Source organism: Triticum urartu, chromosome 6 (genome assembly GCF_003073215.2).
Source record: "Triticum urartu cultivar G1812 chromosome 6, Tu2.1, whole genome shotgun sequence".
Taxonomy (NCBI): Eukaryota; Viridiplantae; Streptophyta; class Magnoliopsida; order Poales; family Poaceae; genus Triticum; species Triticum urartu.
Genome location: NC_053027.1, coordinates 536104426 through 536125212, shown reverse-complemented (window position 1 = coordinate 536125212; position 20787 = coordinate 536104426). Strand labels below are relative to the sequence as shown.

Below are 20787 nucleotides of genomic sequence, written 5' to 3'. Positions count from 1 at the left end.
AAGTCATCAAAAACCAAGCACTACACGCATGCTCCTAGGGGGATAGATTGCTAGGAAAAGACCATCGCTCGTCCCCGACCGCCACTCATAAGGAAGAGAATCAAAGAACACCTCATGTTTCAAATTTGTTACACAACGGTTACCATACGTGCATGCTACGGGACTTGCAATCTTCAACACAAGTATTTATCAAATTCACAACTACTCAACTAGCACAACTCTAATATCACCATCTTTATATCTCAAAACAATTATCAAGTATCAAACTTCTCATAGTATTCAATGCACTTCTTTATGAAAGTTTTTATTATACCACAGTAAATTACCATGCTGTTCTAAAGGACTCTCAAAATAATATAAGTGAATCATGGGAGATCAATAATTTCTATAAAATAAAACCACCACCGTGCTCTAAAAGATATAAGTGAAGCACTAGAGCAAAATTATTTAGCTCAAAAGGTATAAGTGAAGCACATAGAGTATTTTAATAAATTCCGATTCTTGTGTGTCTCTCCCAAAAGGTCTGTCCAGCAAGGATGACTGTGGTAAACTAAAAAGCAAAGACTCAAATCATACAATACACTCCAAGCAAACCACATATCATGTGGTGAATAAAAATATAGCCTCAAGTAAAGTTACCAATGGACGAAAACGAAAGAGGGGATGTCTTCTGGGACATCCCCAAGCTTAGGCTTTTGGTTGTCCTTGAATTTACCTTGGGGTGCCTTGGGCATCCCCAAGCTTAGGCTCTTGCCACTCCTTATTCCATAATCCATCAAATCTTTACCCAAAAGTTGAAAACTTCACAACACAAAACTCAATAGAAAATCTCATGAGCTCCGTTAGTATAAGAAAACAAACCACCACTTAAGGTACTGTAATTAACTCATTCTTTATTTATATTGGTGTTAAACCTACTGTATTCCAACTTCTCTATGGTTCATACCCTCCGATACTAGCCATAGATTCATCAAAATAAGCAAATAACACACGAAAAACAGAATCTGTCAAAAACAGAACAGTCTGTAGTAATCTGTAGGTTTCGAATACTTTTGTAACCCCAAAAATTCTGAAATAAGCTGGTGGACGTGATTAATTTGTCTATTAATCATATGCAAAAAGAATCAACCTAATCACACTCTCCAGTAAAAAATGACAACATATCTCGTGAGCGCTAAAGTTTCTGTTTTTTACAGCAAGATCGCAAAAACTACCCCCAAGTCTTCCCAAAGATTCTAATTGGCACAAACACTAATTAAAAGTATAAAACCACATCTAAACAGAGGCTATATGAATTATTTATTACTAAGCAGAATCAAAAAGCAAGAAACAAAAATAAAATTGGGTTGCCTCCCAACAAGCGCCATCGTTTAACACCCTAGCTAGGCATCAAGAATAGATCTAGGTATTGTCATCTTTGGTATGCAATTCATAGGTAGCTCTCATAATAGATTCATAAGGTAATTTAATTTTCTTTCTAGTAAAGTTTTCCATGCCTTTCCTTAACGGAAATTGTAATCTAATATTCCCTTCTTTCATATCAATAATTGCACCAATCGTTCTAAGGAAAGGTCTACCAAGAATAATGGGACATGTAGGATTGCAATCAATGTCAAGAACAATGAAATCTACGGGCACATAATTCCTATTTTCAACAATAAGAACATCATTAATCCTTCCCATAGATTTCTTAATAGTGGAATCCGCAAGATGCAAATTTAAAGAACAATCATCAAATTCACGGAAACCTAACACATCACACAAAGTTTTTGGAATCATGGAAACACTAGCACCCAAATCACATAAAGCATATCATTCATGATCTTTAATTTTAAGTTTAATAGTAGGTTCCCACTCATCATGAAGTTTTCTAGGGATAGAAACTTCTAATTCAAGCTTTTCTTCATAAGATTGCATTAAAGCATCAATGATATGTTTGGTAAAAGCTTTATTTTGACTATAAACATGCGGAGAATTTAGCACGGATTGTAACAAGGAAATACAATCTATCAAAGAGAAATTATCATAATTAAATCCCTTAATATCCAAAATAGTGGGTTCATTGCTATGTAAAGTTTTGACCTCTTCAATCCCACTTTTATTAATTTTTGCATCAAGATCTAAAAACTCCGAATCATTGGGACACCTTTTAACTAAAGTTGATTAATCTCCAGTCTCATCATTATCAATATTCATATTGCAAAACAAATATTTAATAGGAGACACATAAATCACTTTTAGATCTTCATCCTTATTATCATCAAAACTAGAAGAACACGCTTTTATAAAGCAATCCTTTTTAGCATGCATCCTAGCGGTTCTTTCTTTGCACTCATCAATGGAAATTCTCATGGCTTTGAGAGACTCATTGATATCATGCTTAGGTGGAATAGATCTAATTTTCAAAGAATCAACATCAAGAGAAATTCTATCCACGTTCCTAGCCAACTCATCAATCTTAGACAATTTTTCTTCAATCAAAGCATTGAAACTCTTTTGTGAACTAATAAATTCTTTAATACTAGATTCAAAATCAGAGGGCATCTTATTAGAATTTCCATAAGAATTGTTGTAGCAATTACCATAATTATTAGAGGAATTACTAGGATACGGCCTAGGATTAAAGTTTCCTCTATACGCGTTGTTACCAAAATTGTTCCTACCAACAAAATTCACATCCATAGATTTATTATTATTCTCAATCAAAGTAGACAAAGGCATATCATTAGGATCAGAATAAACACTCTTATTAGCAAACAATTTCATAAGTTCATCAATCTTTCCACTCAAAACATTAATTTCTTCTATAGCATGAACCTTTTTACTAGTAGATCTTTCGGTATGCCATTGAGAATAATTAACCATAATATAATCTAGGAGTTTAGTAGCTTCTCCAAAAATGATTTTCATAAAAGTGCCTCCCGCGGCCGAATCTAAAAGATTTCTAGAAGCAAAATTCAATCCAGCATAAAAAATTTGTATGATCATTCATAAATTCAAACCACGAGTAGGGCAATTGCGAATCATTAATTTCATCCTCTCCCAAGATTCTGCAACATGCTCATGATCTAGTTGTTTAAAGTTCATAATATCGTTTCTAAGAGAGATGATCTTAGCGGGAGAAAAATACTTAAGAGATAAAAGCATCTTTGCACTTATTCCAAGAATCAATACTATTTTTAGGCAAAGAGGAAAACCAAGTTTTAGCACGCTCTCTAAGCGAAGACGGGAATAGCTTCAATTTAAAAATATCATTATCTACATCTTTCTTCTTTTGCATATCATACAAATCAACAAAGCTGTTTAGATGGGTAGTGGCATCTTCACTAGGAAGGCCGGAAAACGGATCTTTCATGACAAGATTCAGCAAAGCAGTATTAATTTCACAAGATTCAGCATCGGTAAGGGGAGCAATCGAGTGCTAATAAAATCATTATTGTTGGTATTGGAGAAATCACACAATTTAGTATTATCTTGAGCCATCGTGACAAACAATCCAACACACAAGCACACAAGAAGCAAGCGAAAAAGAGGCGAATGGAAAAGGAGGGCGAACGAAAGAGGGCGAATAAAACGGCAAGGGTGAAGTGGGGGAGAGGAAAACGAGAGGCAAATGGCAAATAATGTAATACGAGGGATAAGAGTTTGTGATGGGTACTTGGTATGTCTTGACTTGTGCGTAGATCTCCCTGGCCACGGTGCAAGAAATCCTTCTTGCTACCTCTTGAGCACTGCGTTGGTTTTCCCTTGAAGAGGAAAGTGTGATGCAGCAAAGTAGCGTAAGTATTTCCCTCAGTTTTTGAGAACCAAGGTATTAATCCAGTAGGAGACTGATGTCTACTATACAACCTTCTTCTTGTAGACGTTGTTGGGCCTCCAAGTGCAGAGGTTTGTAGAACAATAGCAAATTTCCCTCAAGCGGATGACCTAAGGTTTATCAATCCATGGGAGGCGTAGGATGAAGATGGTCTCTCTCAAGCAACCCTGCAACCAAATAACAAAAAGTCTCTTGTGTCCCCAACACACCCAATACAATGGTAAATTGTATAGGTGCACTAGTTCGGTGAAGAGATGGTGATACAAGTGCAATATGGATGGTAGATATAGGTATTTGTAATCTGACAATATAAAAACAGCAAGGTAACTAATGATAAAAGTGAGCGTAAACGGTATTGCAATGCGTTGAAACAAGGCCTAGGGTTCATACTTTCACTAGTGCAAGTTATCTCAACAATAATAACATAATTGGATCATATAACTATCCCTCAACATGCAACAAAGAGTCACTCCAAAGTCACTAATAGCGGAGAACAAACGAAGAGATTATGGTAGGGTACGAAACCACCTCAAAGTTATTCTTTCCGATCAATCCATTGGGCTATTGCTATAAGTGTCACAAACAGCCTTAGAGTTCGTAGTAAAATAACACCTTAAGACACATATCAACCAAAACCCTAATGTCACCTAGATACTCCAATGTCACCTCAAGTATCCATGGGTACGATTATACGATATGCATCACACAATCTCAGATTCATCTATTCAACCAACACATAGAACCTCAAAGAGTGCCCCAAAGTTTCTACCGGAGAGTCAAGACGAAAACGTGTGCTAACCCCTATGCATAGGTTCATGGGCGGAACCCGCAAGTTGATCACCAAAACATACATCAAGTGAATCACGTGATATCCCATTGTCACCACAGATACACACGGCAAGACATACATCAAGTGTTCTCAAATCATTAAAGACTCAATCCGATAAAATTACATCAAAGGGAAAACTCAATCCATTACAAGAGAGTAGAGGGGGAGAAACATCATAAGATCCAACTACAATAGCAAAGCTCGCGATACATCAAGATTGTATCACCTCAAGAACACGAGAGAGAAAAAGAGAGATCAAACACATAGCTACTGGTACATACCCTCAGCCCCGAGGGTGAACTACTCCCTGCTCGTCATGGAGAGCACCGGGATGATGAAGATGGTCACCGGTGAGGGTTCCCCCCTCTGGCAGGGTGCCGGAACAGGGTCCCGATTGGTTTTGGTGGCTACAGAGGCTTGCGGCGGCGGAACTCCCGATCTATTCTGTTCCCCGATGGTTTTAGGGTATATTGGTATATATATAGGAGGAAGAAATACGTCAGGGGAGCCATGAGGGGCCCACGAGGGTGGAGGGCGTGCCCAGGGGGGTGGGCGCGCCCCCTGCCTCGTGCCTTCCTCGTTGATCCCCCGACGTGCACTCCAAGTCTCCCGGATTGCTTTCTTTCCAAAAATAACTCTCCCGAAGGTTTCATTCCGTTTGGACTCCGTTTGATATTCCTTCTCTTCGAAACACTGAAACAAGGGAAAAACAGGAACTGGCACTGGGCTCTGGGTTAATAGGTTAGTCCCAAAAGTGATATAAAACTGTTTAATAAAATCCATAAACATCCAAGATGGATAATATAATAGCATGAATACTTCATAAATTATAGATACGTTGGAGACGTATCAGAGACTACACGCAAGTCACCTCACACCTACACAAACAAATAAGAACCTCGCAACCAACGCGATAAAGGGGTTGTCAATCCCTTCACAGTCACTTACGAGAGTGAGATCTGATAGAGATAATAAGGTCTGTGGTAAACTACTCACACATCATCGGAGAGGCTATGGTGTTGATGTAGAAGCCCTCCGTGATAGATTCCCCCTCCGGTGGAGCTCCGGAAAAGGCCCCAAGATGGGATCTCTTGGGTACAGAAGGTTGCGGCGGTGGAAATAGGGTTTCGTGGTGCTCTTGGATGTTTTTGAGGTATATGGATATATATGTGAGGAAGAAGTAGGTCGGTGGAGCTGCCAGGGGCCCACGAGGGTGGGGGCGCGCCCAGGGGGGCAGGCGTGCCTCCCTGCCTCGTAGCCACCTCGCTTCTTTCTTGACTTCTACTCCAAGTCCCCTGGATCACGTTTGTTTCGAAAATAACTCTCCCGAAGGTTTCATTCCGTTTGGATTTCGTTTGATATTCATTTTTTGCGAAACCCTGAAATAGGAAAAAAAAACATCAATTTGCACTGGACCTTGGGTTAGCAGGTTAGTCCCAAAAATAATATAAAAGTGTATAACAAATCACATTAAACATTCAAAACAGATAATATAATAGCATGGAACAATAAAAAAATTATAGATACATTGGAGACGTATCACCGGGCCCAACGACACGTATCTGTCGGCGGTGATCTGCCACTCTTCGGCAGCCACGCCAATAGTGGAACGAGCAGCCTGAAGTAGATCAACTCCGTCTGTGGCCACAAGAGACTCGACGACCAAGATCGGTCGTTGTCAATGCCGGATCCGGAGCCCGCCAACAAGAAGAGAATGGGCGACGGGGGAGGACCGGGCTGGCGGGGGACTAAGGAGGAGGAGGTGACGACGTGCGACGGCTGGCCGGCCACGAGTTTTTATAGCCGGGAGCTGCAGGGGAGGGGGTTGCAAGGTGCCACATCAGTGTGAATGTGGTGGAAGGTGGCGCGACGCGATGACTTAATGGCAGAGCGGGCGAGCCGGCAGGCGGCATGCGACACAACAGCGAAAGTGACGCGGCAGGCGAGGCGACAATGACAGCGGCAGGCGGTGTGTCAGGGATGCAACCGTGATTGTCGACCGGTCGCGTTGAACCGGCGCCACAACACATCACACAACACAAATATCATGTCCCGGCGCGGACTAAAATAAAAAAATAGAACACGGCTGCCCCGCGGGTGAAAAGGAAAATGCCCCTAAGCAGTGGTTGGCACGAATTTGCTGATATATGCCCCTAAGCAGGTGGTGACAAGTTCGACCCTGTCATGCGCCATCTTTTTTTACTCTCAAAACAAATCGGGGCCTGACGCTCAAAAAAAAAAACAAATCGCAACACCCTTTTTTGTTGCATGGTAATACACGTCTAATTCATATCATAAAAAATAAAATACAAGTCAAGTTAAAACCAACATGACAAAACTCAAAAAATAACATAACATCTTTGAGCTTAACACCAACGCCCGTCACCTGTCTCCGGCACCTCCATAGTAGCCACCGAAGAAAACGATGACGGATCACCTCCTCACCCGAGCTCGACGCGGCTCCATCGCTGATATGTAGCTTTGCGGACCTCAAAAAACAATGACGGATCACCTCCTCACCCGAGCTCGACGCGGCTCCATCGCTGATATACAACTTTGCGGACCTCCAAGGTGGCTCACCAAAAGTAAAGCCATTGCCGTTGAACGAATCAGACCGAGGCAACACCCCGGACACGCCATCGAACTTCAGATCTGACACCCCATCACGATTAAGACGCCGAAGGAGGAAACCATACCTGCCTTCCACGAACTACGAACCCAGCACATGTTCCGTCTTTCAGATGTCGTCGATGCAGACCACAATCTCCATCCGCTCCTGGACTACCTCCCAAGCTCCACGCCGACGCTGGAGCAAACGCCGTCGCAATGGCGGAGCCCGAGGGCAAAGGTTCACCACGAGGATGCCGCCGCCGTCATGCCATCCGTGCTTGAACAGACTGGTTTCCAAATCCATCACCAATCATAGGACCGATGGTCTTGTCAGGGAAGGATCCGAAGAATATTTATTCAGCGCCGGCATCGTCGCGCCGAAGCAAAGACGATGAACAACCTAAAAACCTAGACTACAAGGGAGTAAAAACAATCCACGCGCGTGGATCCGACGACCCCCTCACCACCGACGACCGAGGTCGCCGGCGGAGGGGAGCCGCCAGAGCACGGCGCTGAAAGATGGCCTCTCCTGGCGGCGGCTAGGATTCCAACCGCCATGAAGGAGAAAAAAACGATCTACAATACTGTTAGCCACCAGCCCACCACGGCCACGAATCGCAACACCCCGCGGATAAAAAAAACACTCACGGCAGACGTACGATACATGTATGTAGTGCGTGTCCCAGAGTGGGCAGACAGCCCACTTTTTACAAATATGACCATCATGCCTTTGCTAACGAAGGGGTGTCGGATAATCTGAGCCTCATGTGTTTAATGGCGGTGTACCGAAGCAGAAGTATAGAATTATGATACATGGCTCCCTGAGTAATAGAAGTATTTCCCCCTCAGAAAAGTTGAACCAAAGCAAATGGAAATGGAAACGGGCGATGCTAAAAAAAAAATCTAGATTGGAATACCCATACCAAATGTTGTTTGACATGGACCAAAACAACCTTTTGAACTTCGTATAGTTGTTAGTAGTTGGTACCTTTAAATGCAAATACAAAGCGACGAAACCAGCGAACCTGACCCTTGGGATTATCTATCCATAAGGGCATCTCCAATGGCTGTAAGATAGTTGTTGGTAGATTTTGCCACATAGGATTTTTAATAATGTGTCATACAATAAATGAGGAAAGAGAGGAAGGTTGTATGTACATGAACCAACACCCCTTGCACAAGCTCCAATGTAGAATGAGAGAGCATCTCATTTACTATCTTACATCCTATTAGGCAAACTAGATACAACCCATTGAAGTTATTGTATGTTAAAATGTTGGTTGATGACATGGCATATTTTACCAACAAGCTAACATACAAACTATTGGAGATGCCCTAACCTGTTTGTTTTCACACTGCAGACAACGCCACGCCCGCTCGCCTTCCTCTACCTTATAAATTCCCTGCGCCGCATTGGCTTCCCAATCAGATCGCGCTCCCCTTTCTCCGTGCTGCTTCTACACTCTTCATTCCGCTGCCTCTACAGCTCTACCTCGTGGAGATGGGGGGCATGGAGTCCGACGAGGGACCGGCGATCGGCATCGACCTCGGGACGACCTACTCGTGCATGGCCGTGTGGCGGCAGTCGCACAACCGAGTGGAGATTATCCCCAGCGACCAGGGCAACCTCACTATGCCGTCCTGCGTTGCCTTCACCGAGGCTTGGAGGCTCATAGGCGACGCGGCTGTGAACCAGGCCGCCATGAACCCCGTCAACACCGTCTTTGGTAAGGACCGTACCACATACATCTTCCAGTAACTACTCCTGCATGCATGAAAAACCACACTCTTTGTTTATTTATTGTCATCCTAGAATCTTCTTTTCTTCCACTAACCGAGTCGCTGTTAGATCTGTGAATTGTTTTTGGCTTTCTTGTATGATGTGTATCCTCATTTTCTATGCGATAAGTTGGTTTATTCTTCAAAGAATTGCCTGAATTAGTTTCTTTTCTCAACACGATAATGAAATTCTTACTTCTGCAAAAAATAAAAATAAATTCTAGTTTTATTGTTGAGCAAGTACATTTCTTCAGTTTCCCTTAAAGCAGACCGTGCAACTTCTTATCATTGAATGTGTGCATGCTAAGCAGGTTTGGCACATTGAAGAACGTATTTTTGTTTTAATTTTTCGATATTTTTTTAATTAAGTTGGAGAACACGTTGGACCGGTGTGCGTGCATAGAAAATGAAAGGGCAGTGTCTGTATGTGATTTGTATCATATAGTGTTTAGAAGAGGTCCTGCCCTAAGGGACATTAGTTGAAACACATATGAACTAACTTTTTAAATAAGGCGCTATTGCACGTGCCTGTTTTGAGAAATCTTGAGCAAAAAATCCACATGACTAATCCACAATGAATCTTTCTTCTATTCAGATGTGAAGCGCCTTATTGGCCGGAAATTCAGCGACAAGTCAGTGCAGGGAGATATCAAGATGTGGCCTTTCAAAGTTGTCTCAGGTCCTAGTGACCGGCCGATGATCGTGGTGCAGTACAGGAACGAGGAGAAGCAGTTTGAGGCCGAGGAGATCTCAGCCATGTTGCTTGGCAAGATTCGGGAGACAGCTGAGGCCTACCTCGGTAGGAAGGTGCAGAATGCGGTGATTACTGTCCCGGTCTACTTCAACGACTCCCAGCGCCAAGCCACCATTGACGCCGGGGCCATCGCTGGCCTCAACGTGATGCGCATCATCAACGAGCCCTCCGCTGCAGCCATCGCCTATGGCTTTGGCAAGATGTCCGACAGCGATAAAGTGGAGACTGTTCTCGTGTTTGATCTTGGTGGCGGAACCTTGGATGTCTCCATTGTCAAAGTTGATCCGGGTGCCGACATTGACATGGGCGTCTTTGAGGTCAAGTCTACGTCTGGTAACACCCACCTTGGCGGGGAGGATTTCAACAACCTCATGGTGAAGCACTTCGTGCGAGAGTTTCTTAAGAAGTACAAGAAGAACGACATCAGGGAAAACCCAAAGGCGCTTCGGCGGCTCAGGACGGCCTGCGAGAAGGCCAAGAGGGTGCTGTCGAGCACGACTCAGGCAACCGTTGAGATCGACTCGCTTCATGATGGCATCGACTTCTACGGTGCCATCACTCGCGCAAAGTTCGAGGAGCTCAACTTGGACCTCTTCCGCAAGTGCATTGTGCATGTGGAGAAGTGCCTCAGCCTCGCCAAGATGGAGAAGTCTCAGATCCACGACGTCGTGCTCGTGGGTGGCTCCAGCCGGATCCCAAAAGTCAGGGAGCTACTCAAGGATTTCTTCCAAGGGAAAGAGCTCTGCACGAAAATCAACCCTGACGAGGCCGTCGCCTATGGTGCCGCCGTACAAGCCGCGATCCTCAGCGGTGAAGGTAATGAGGAAGTGCGGGATGTGCTCCTGCTCGACGTCACGCCGCTCTCGCTTGGAGTGGAGACGGAAGGTGGTGAGATGAGCGTGGTGATCTCTAGGAACACCACCATCCCGGTCAAGAAGGACAAGGTTTATACGACTTGCCACGACAACCAGACAAGGATACTCTTTCAGGTGTACGAGGGCGAGGGGTCGGAGACCGTGGACAACAACCTCCTCGGCAAGTTCACTCTCCGTGGCATCTCCCGAGCTCCCAGGGCCGTGCCAAAGGTCAATGTCACCTTTGAAATCAATCCGGACTGTATTCTGAAGGTAACGGCGGTGGACATGAGTACGGGAAACACTAACAACATCACTATCACAAGAGATCAGGGGCGGCTCAGCGCGGAGGAGATCGAGCGGATGGTGCGTGATGCCAACAAATACAATTCAGAGGACAAGAAGGAAATGGAGAAAAACGGCCACACAGAATTGGTTGATATCTAAATGGGTGCTTTAGTGATGCTGCAATTTCTGGCATGGGCTTATGGATGTTATGAGCCTCCTCGCCTAGTTTAAGTTTTTCCCTTTTGAACTATGGTCTAATCTGTCATGGCTAGTGTGATTGAAAGAATCTTTGTTTGACTACTTTCAGTAATGTATGATTAAATGGAGTTGTCGAAACGTGCACCTGTCACCTGACATTTTCTTTAGAAGAGGAGGCTGACCCCCTTAAAAAAAATCATATTTATGCAGACATTGACAATTAATTGACAATTAATCTTTTTGGTACGCAATAGTTAAAAAATAGAAACTGCCAGTACAACATACATATATGCTGTATATCAAAAAGCATGACCAGAATTATTTTGTTATTAAAATGCTCCCTCTTGTGGGTTTAATAGCAGTTTTGGACAAAATCCTGGATCGCTATACCAGTCACACTAAAGTTGAGCGTCGGATGGCTTCAAAGATCCAGCTGATGATGATAAACTGATGACGCACACAGTCAGCTTCCTCGCCAGGACAAAGTTGGCCAATCATGCTGATCAGAAAGGCAAAAGACAAAAGAAATGGAAACCCACCCTATTAGACTTCCTACATAGAAGCACTGATACTTAACACACACACACACACACAGAGTATAGGACACTTTGTAGACTCAAGACCTGTATTATCACTACCGGACTCCCCATCGAAGCCGACGGCCGTCGGCATAGGCCTTTTGCCGTCGGCTTAGGGCATAGATCACGTCAGCGTAGATGTGTCAGACCGTCGGCATAGGAAAGCCGTCGGCATAGGCACATATGCCGATGGAGTTCGTACGGCCGTCGGCAATGATTTTCACCTGACGGCGCCGTCAAACGCGCTGACAAACCACGGGCTGCCATGTGGCAGAGATATGCCGATGACATCTATGCCGTCGGCATATCCCTACCACGTGGCAGCTACTCGGCAGTCCTTTGCCGTCTGCATAGATCTATGCTGTTTTTTTATATATTTTCTCTGTTTTCTCTGTTTCAATTCATTTTGACAGCATTTCAAACCAGAAAATATGGGATTTTGCAGAAATATGACAGTTCATCATCTAAAGATACTCAAGATCATCATCATCATCTAAACATACTCAAGTTCATCATCTAAAGATCATCATCATCATTTAAACACACTCAAGTTCATCATTTAAAGATCATCATCGGCGAAACTTCATGAACATAAGTATTCCAAGACATGGAACATCATCATCGTCATCTAAAGAAACTAACAAGTAGGAACATGAAAAGTATGTCACGACGACCACATGCATGGGTATCATCATCGACATCAGGCAAGACCATCGCCGCCAAAACCACCACTGCCAAAACCACCACCGCCGCCAAAACCGCCACCGCCAAGACCAGCACCACTCTGCCAGATCAGAGTGACTGGGGTCAGCGAAGCATGAGTCGAGCCACCGGTCCCCTGCATGTTTGAGAGAAGATTCTAACGGTAAATATGATATGATAGTGTTGAATGAACGAGAAGTAGTTTGTCAGTAGTTAGGCAAATTTACTAACCGGAGTATCATTGCCTAGTGCCACCCATTCATCGAACGTGGGCGCGTGTGGGCGTTCTCCCGTAGGTGGTGGTGGGGGGTCCCATTTGTGGTGGATCCGTGCGGTTGCTCCAAGACCCCAACATAGCCTGGATGTTAGTTAAACAAGCAAACTAGAAGGTCAGAAGGAATGAAAGTGCAAAAATTTAGCTTGGTTTTAAGAGGGCAAAACTAACCGTCATCATCTGACGGTTGTAATCATGGTTTGCATTCACTCGTTGCAAGTACTCCCGCACCTCGAGATTCCTATGCTTGACAAAGGCCTTATATGTCTACAAAATTTAGGTTGTTTCTAAGTAGCAATGCTGAAAATAAACTAAGAAAGTTAGAGATAAAGAAGATAAAGGGGAAGTACTTACAGCATGCTGGCGGGCTAAGGGAGGCTGTGAACGCCCCGTACACTCTAACGGACTCGGGTTGGTAGCCCGAAGCCGTGTCTACGAGACCGAAGGAGTGATCAAGCCATCGAAACACGGATACCGGCCATGGGACTTCCCCTGGATGGCCACCACCGCCGTGTCATCGATCTGAGACTGGACGACGTCAGGAACATCCGGATGCAACCTCTGAAACTACTGAGTGTAAGACTCCAGGTGCTCCTCGGTCTTGCCGTAGTACTGGCTCTCGCCGTCCTTGCGATCACTCCGCTCGCGGGCCAGCTTCCACGACTCAATGTCTGAGAGCGGCCTCTTCAACTTGTCCTCCTGCAAAGTCAAACAGAAGTTAGCCATACATAAGGACATTACGGTAAAGAAGAACAAAAATGCATCATGCATATAGATATACCTTCATGGCCTTGAAGCCCAAGTGGTTCCTGTTTCCTTGGTCGTGTGTCCCATCTTTTCCACGGTTAGCCCGGCCTTGCTGCTCTTGGCAGTAAACTCTGCATCATCGCCGAGCCACCTATCCACCAAACTCGCCCATCCGTCATCCTTTCTATAGAAGCAACGAGGAATCACCTATGCAAATTTTGGAAGCATGGCATGTGAGCACGAAACATATAATTGACTGCTTGAAACAATGAAAAGTCAGTAATAGTTACCTTCATGAACTGCTCCCTGCTCAAGGTAAGTCGTTGCTTCTGCGCTTGAGTTTTGGTCATATTTTGATGAAGGTAGGTGTGGTAGTACTGCGAGACGGCAACCCAACGCACCTCGTACTATAACTGACGAGCTTTCTTATTCGCAGCCGCCAGCAAGACCACGTCGGCTCTGGCCTTGTGCTCGTCAAGAACTCTATAGAGTTGCTGCAATCATGCATATAACCAGAAGCAAACAAGGCATGAGTTGAGTGATTCAATGATAAACTATGAACAAAACTGAAGACAAGTGATTCAGAAGAGAACTTACCCAAAATTTGGTGATCACAGCCTTGGCTGTCGTCCCGTACTCCGCGTGGTTGTAAGCCTCATAGTAGGCCCAGCTCGTGGCCAAAACCCGCAGCTCCGGGTCCCTGTCTGGCCGCGGGCAGAATGGGCCCGGCCAAAACTCCTTCAACAGGACAGTGATAAGGCCGTTCGGTTTACGGCCCTTTCCGTGAAGGATCTAGTTCCTGCAAAAGAATCAAAGGATTGCCATGTGTATAACAAGAAAATGTTGTCATGTGTTGAAAATATGATTGAGAGGCACTTACTCTGTCCCCGCAGGTTCAATGAGCCACTTGTGCGCCTCGATAGAAGGTGGTGTAGGTACTCTGGCAGTACCACGCAGCCACCCCTTCGGAGCACCCGGCGGGAAGTCACCCCACAACTCGGGGTCAACCTCCCCTCCACCACCCTCCTCCTCCTCACCCTCCTCGGCCTCCTCCTCCTCGGCCTCCTCCCCCTCGCCATCAGGAACATACACCTCCTCCTCAGACTCAGAAGGTGCCTCAGTATAGGAGGGCATCGAAGAAGACCCTCCTATTTCGGACACGGCCCGGAGTTTTTTGCCCCGGGTGCCTCTCCCCCCACCTCCTCCTCCTCTAGGGGATCACCCCCACCCCCTCCTCCTCTAGGATCTCCTCCCCCGATCCCTCGACCTCCCTGTGAGGTGTCATCATCGCGTAGTCAGGGGGGGACCTTGTGGGCTCGTCCACTCAGAGTAAGTGATTTGAATTTGTTGAGGAAACCGGCGCTGCTGGACTTGCCCATGATTAGCAAACCTGCATTAACAAGAGAATAAACAATTAGTAAGGATATCAAATAAACAAGCATACGGAAAAGAACATTAATAACAAAAGAGCACATTAAGCATACAGAAAAGAACATTAATAACAGAAGAGCACATTAAGCATACTGTTGTAATCTACCTCAATCATCATTAAAAGAACTTACATTTTCTAGAACCCATATGAATCATCACTATTGTAATCTATTTGTTGACCGGTCTCATCGTCACTATCACGCATATCTTCTGCATTGTCTGACGGAGGTGGAGGCTCTTCCTCATCATCAGCGTCTTCAATTAACTTTTCAAGCATAATTATGTCTATTTGATTCACAACTGCCTTACTATCTATCTGTGCATCGTCGTCGTTTGGGTCCAGGTCAACATAACCCAAGTCATCCTCCTCCTTGTTTCGGACCACGTCATCATGTTCCTCTTGAAAGAACACTCCCTCTTATGTCATGGGGTTTATGTTGTAGTAATCATCATCGTTTGGGTCCGGTAGCTTACCATGTGGCGACACCTTGAACACAACTTCCCAACCCTTTAGGTACTCTTTCTGGCATGGGTAAGGCAGATAATATACTTGTGTGGCCTGGGTAGCGGCGATAAAGAGATCAGCTCCGGCATAGACGATTGATGGTTTAACTTCAACTAAACCAATAGAAGGCGTATGTCTCAGACCCTTTTTGGGGTCGAACCATCGGCATTTGAACACAGTGTGACTTAGGGGTTCACGACCACATTTGAATGTAAGCTCGTATATTTTTCCTACCCTTCCGTAGTAATCTACTTTATTATCTCCTTCGGTGAAGACTCTGTTATTTATTGTTTTGGGATCAAGCCGATTGTTCTGGTGCTCCTCTGTATGGAAGTGATACCCATTCACATCATACTTTTCCCATGTCATGATGGCAGGGTCAAAACCCATCTCAATTCTTCATCCATTGATTCGTTCGGATCATTTCCCTACAAGTTTAATTGAAATTATAGGGTGCATGAGTTTAATTGGAATTGTAGGGTGAAATAGGTAATAGGGAAGTGTGAAAATTTACTTTCTCCATGAACCACGCAACAAAAGTTTTCCTTCCATCAGCACCCTTTCGGAGAAGAGCAAGTGCCTCCGCTTCAATACACTACTATGGAAAAGCTTATACACAGATGCTTACCAGCAGCGCGGGTTTATACCCCTCGCTACTGCTACTTACTAGTAGCGCGGGTTTTCAACCCTCTCTACTACTAAGTTGATTGCAGTAGCGCTGGTTTTTAACCCTCGCTACTACTAAGCGGTCTATACCGTGCCCCCAGGGACATGCCATAGTAGTAGCGCGGGTTTTTAACCCTCGCTACTACTAAGCGGTCTCTACCGTGCCCCTGGGCCATGCCATAGTAGTAGCGAGGGTTATAAACCCGCGCTACTACTAAGATTTTACCCCTCGCTACTACTAACAGGTCTCAACCGTGCCCCTCTGGGACATGCCATAGTAGTAGCGAGGGGTAAAAACCCTCGCTACTACTAAAGGTCCCATTTTGAAACTCTACCCCCCCTCCCCCGTGGTACGCCTTTTTGGTTTTGTAAAAAGCAAAAGAAAATGATAAAAACTTCAAAAATTAAAATCCTTCGAGATGTAGTTATGTTACTACATCTACTAGTTAGGAAAATTTAAAAACTTAAATTTGGACATGTTTTGCAAAAAGTGTAGGGAAAATGTAAAACGGCTATAACTTTTGCATACGATGTCAGAAAAAACGTATAATATATCAAAATGTTCAGCACGAAAATCCGCATCCGATGGAGACTGCCTACGGCCTGTTTGCAAATTTTTAGAATCCTCAAATTCTAAAAGGAAAAAAAGTTATGCTCAAATTTTAGTTTTTTTAATTTTGGTCAAATCTGGTCAAACTGTGGTCAAACTACTTATTCAAGAAGTATTAGTGTTACTAAATAATTGTTCAAGAATATTAGTGTTACTAAATAATTATTTCAGTTTTTGGAATTTTGGTCAAATCTGGTCAAATCTGGTCAAACTGTGGTCAAACTACTTATTCAAGAAATATTAGTGCTACTAAATAATTATTGTTTTTTAGAACAATAATTTTATACTCAAACAGTGAAATGTGTGACTTCATGCTCAAGCTAAACTCCCGAGGGTTAATAGGATTGACATCTTACTATTGTCAGGAAAACAACAAGTGCAGACTTGGAATCGAGGGAGAATAGAACCCGGAAGTTAAGCGTGCTCAAGCTGGAGTAGTGAGAGGATGGGTGACTGTCTGGGAAGTTAGATGATTTGGAATGATGAGGGGTGATTAGAGATTAAATTGAGCAGCGATGAGGGGTGATTAGAGATTAGAGGTTAAAATAATTTAGAAATTTGAAAATTCGGGCAAAAAAATCGAAAAAAAATTCAATTTTATTTTTCAAAGCACGGGTTAGTAGTAGCACGGGTTTTTACCCACGCTACTACTAACGGACGTAGTAGTAGCGCGGGTGGCACCCGCGCTACTGCTATACGTTAGCTGTAGCGCCTTATTAGTAGCGTCGGCCCCGCGCTACTAATAGGCCCAAAACCCGCGCTACTGCTAGGCTTTTCCCTAGTAGTGATAGGAGGCAGCATTCCCGTCCACTCTTCATCAACGAATCGACTACAATAAGAAAAGCGGTATAAGAACTTGGCAAAGTGAACATAACAAATTGACTAAAAGAATGGTGCAAAGGTATTACCTCATCCACTCATCATCAACTTCCTTGATGTTGTGCAAGATATAGAACATGACATCCTCCCACTCATCTCGTGGCATGATATAAGGTGTCGAGCATCCAGCCCTGCCACCTTGCCCGATGAATAGAGGCAGTTTGGGTTTATACTTGGGTTCTTCTGTATTGTATCGAGACACCTTATTGTGCAGCGTGGGAACATGGTCTTGATAGTACGTTGTCCTGAGGTCTGCCACCTCCTCTAGGATAACCACCTCAGCTATGGAAGCTTCAATCTTAGCTTTGTTTCCACATTTTTGTCTCAGATGCTTGTTCTGTCTCTTAGGGTCGTACTACCAATGATTCTGCACAGCCCCCCTACAATACCTCGTTCGCGAGGTGCAAAATGAGATGTGTCATCGGAGTAAAGAAGCCTGGCGGGAAGATCTTCTCTAGCTTGCATATCAACTCCGGTGCATTCTTATGCATTTCTTTTATCATCTCAGGACATACTTCTTTAGCACAAAGTGTGCGGAAGAAATGGCTTAATGCTACCTCTTGAGCATGCATTGGTTTTCCCTTGAAGAGGAAAGGGTGATGCAGCAAAGTAGCGTAAGTATTTCCCTCAGTTTTGAGAACCAAGGTATCAATCCAGTAGGAGACAACGCACAAGTCACCTAGTACCTGCACAAACAATCAAGAACCTTGCAACCAACGCGATAAAGGGGTTGTCAATCCCTTCACGGCCACTCGCAAAAGTGAGATCGAATAAAGATAGTAAAGTAAATATTTTGGGTATTTTTGTTGTATAGATTGGAAAGTAAAGATTGCAAAATAGTAAACGTGATGCGATGTAAATAAAAGAGATGCAATATAATAAGAAAGAGACCCGGGGGCATAGGTTTGACTAGTGGATTCTCTCAAGATAGCATGTATTACGGTGGGTGAACAAATTACTGCCGAGCAATTGATAGAAGAGTGCATAGTTATGAAGATATCTAAGGCAATGATCATGAATATAGGCATCATGTCCGTGTCAAGTAGACCAAAACGATTCTGCATCTACTACTCCACACATCAACCGCTATCCAGCATGCATCTAGAGTATTAAGTTCATAAGAACAGAGTAACACATTAAGCAAGATGCCATGATGTAGAGGGATAAACTCAAGCAATATGATATAAACCCCATATTTTTATCCTCGATGGCAACAATAGAATACGTGCCTTGCTGCCCTTAGTGTCACTAGGAAAGGACACCGCAAGATTGAACCCAAAGCTAAGCACTTCTCCCATTGCAAGAAAGATCAATCTAGTAGGCCAAACTAAACCGATAATTCGAAGAGACTTGCAAAGATATCAAATCATGCATATAAGAATTCAGAGAAGAACCAAATAATATTCATAGATAATCTTGTTCATAAATCCACAATTCATCGGATCTCGGCAAACACACCGCAAAAGAGTATTACATCGAATAGATCTGCAAGAACATCGAGGAGAACTTTGTATTGAGAATCAAAGAGAGAGAAGAAGCTATCTAGCTAATAACTACGGACCCAAAGGTCTGTGGTAAACTACTCACGCTTCATCGGAGAGGCAATGGTGTTGATGTAGAAGCCCTCCGTGATCGATTCCCCCTCTGGCAGATAGCCGGAAAAGGCCCCAAGATGGGATCTCACGTGTACAGAAGGTTGCGGCGGTGGAAAAGTGGTTTCGTGGCTCTCTACGATGTTTCTAGGGTATAAGAATATATATAGGCGAAAGAAGTGCATCGGTGGATCTACGAGGGGCCCACGAGGGTGTGGGGGCGCGCCTACCCCCCTAGGCGTGCCCTCCTGCCTTGTGGCCGCCTCGTGGAGTTCCAGACTTCGACTCCAAGTCTTCTGGATTACTTTCGGTCCAAGAAAGATCATCGCGAAGGTTTCATTCCGTTTGGACTCCGTTTGGTATTCCTTTTATGCGAAACTCTAAAATAGGCAAGAAAAAACAGAAACTGGCACTGGGCCTCCGGTTAATAGGTTAGTCTCAAAAAATAATATAAAAGAGCATATTAAAGCCCCTTAAACATCCAAAACAGATAATATAAGAGCATGGAACAATAAAAAATTATAGATACGTTGGAGACGTATCAAGCATCCCCAAGCTTAATTCCTGCTCGTCCTCAAGTAGGTAAATGATAATAACAGAATTTTTGATGTGGAATGCTACCTAACATAATTATCAATGTAATTTTATTTATTCTGGCATGAATGTTCAGATCCGAAAGATTCAAAACAAAAGTTTAGTATTGACATAAAAATAATAATACTTCAAGCATACTTATAAAGCAATCATGTCTTCTCAAAATAACATGGCCAAAGAAAGCTATCACGGGTGCGCGTTGGTCCTAAACAAACGGTTTTTTACCCCTTTCCGAGACGGCATTTGGAACCGTCTCCAAGTGAGTGTGTGCGATAGGGTGTCCTTCCCACACGACCCAGAAATCATCGGGGATAGGCCCTCCTAGGACCCAGGATGGGGCCGTGTGCGATCGGGCGAGGCATCGAAACCCAATCATTTCCGTAGGTATGTACATCCCACACAGTGAATCGCAGAAATCATTTCCGTAGGTATGAACATCCCACACGGTGAATCCCAGAAATCATTTCCGTAGGTATGTACATCCCACACGGTAATCCGAGAAAATCATTTCCGTAGGTATGTACATCCCACATGGTGAATCCCACAAAAACATTTCCGTTCGTATGTATATCACACAGTCAATCCAAGGAATACGTTTCCGTTCTTATGTACATCCCACATAGTCAATCCAGGGAAAACATTTCCGTTCGGACGTAAATCCCACACAGTTTTATGTGTAGGCTCGTGTGTGAAAGGTGTAACTATCACACATGGTTTTCCTTGGTTAACTGTTTGCTTTTATCAACTATATCACACACGATTTGATCAAGAAAACTGTGTGGCATTGGGCTATCCATCGCAACCGCTTTTACTGCTAGAACCGTTTGCAAAGATCCATGACACATTTAGCAGGTTTATTAGTTTACAGTTAATAATTCCAGTATTACGCAAATTCACATTTCATATCGAACAACTGTTTGCCAATTTCATATCAGGCACATAAATATATTATAACATCACAATACGGTAGCTACATGAAAACAGCACAGTACAACACATAGCTAGTTCAACTTCATAAGAACAATATATTCATTTCCAGGCTCGTCTTATCCACCTCTGCTTTCAGTTCAGTAAGAATCC

General features: G+C 43.8%; 1 protein-coding gene across 1 annotated transcript; it reads left to right on the top strand.

Annotated features, from left to right (window-relative positions):
- Positions 1-8708: 8708 nt before the first annotated feature.
- Positions 8709-11090, top strand: LOC125516933 (heat shock cognate 70 kDa protein-like). Its single transcript, XM_048682190.1, has 2 exons — positions 8709-8983; positions 9631-11090. Exons 1-2 carry the CDS (start codon positions 8758-8760, stop codon positions 11088-11090), a joined length of 1686 nt encoding a protein of 561 aa, XP_048538147.1. The 5' UTR covers positions 8709-8757.
- The last annotated feature ends 9697 nt before the right edge of the window (positions 11091-20787 follow it).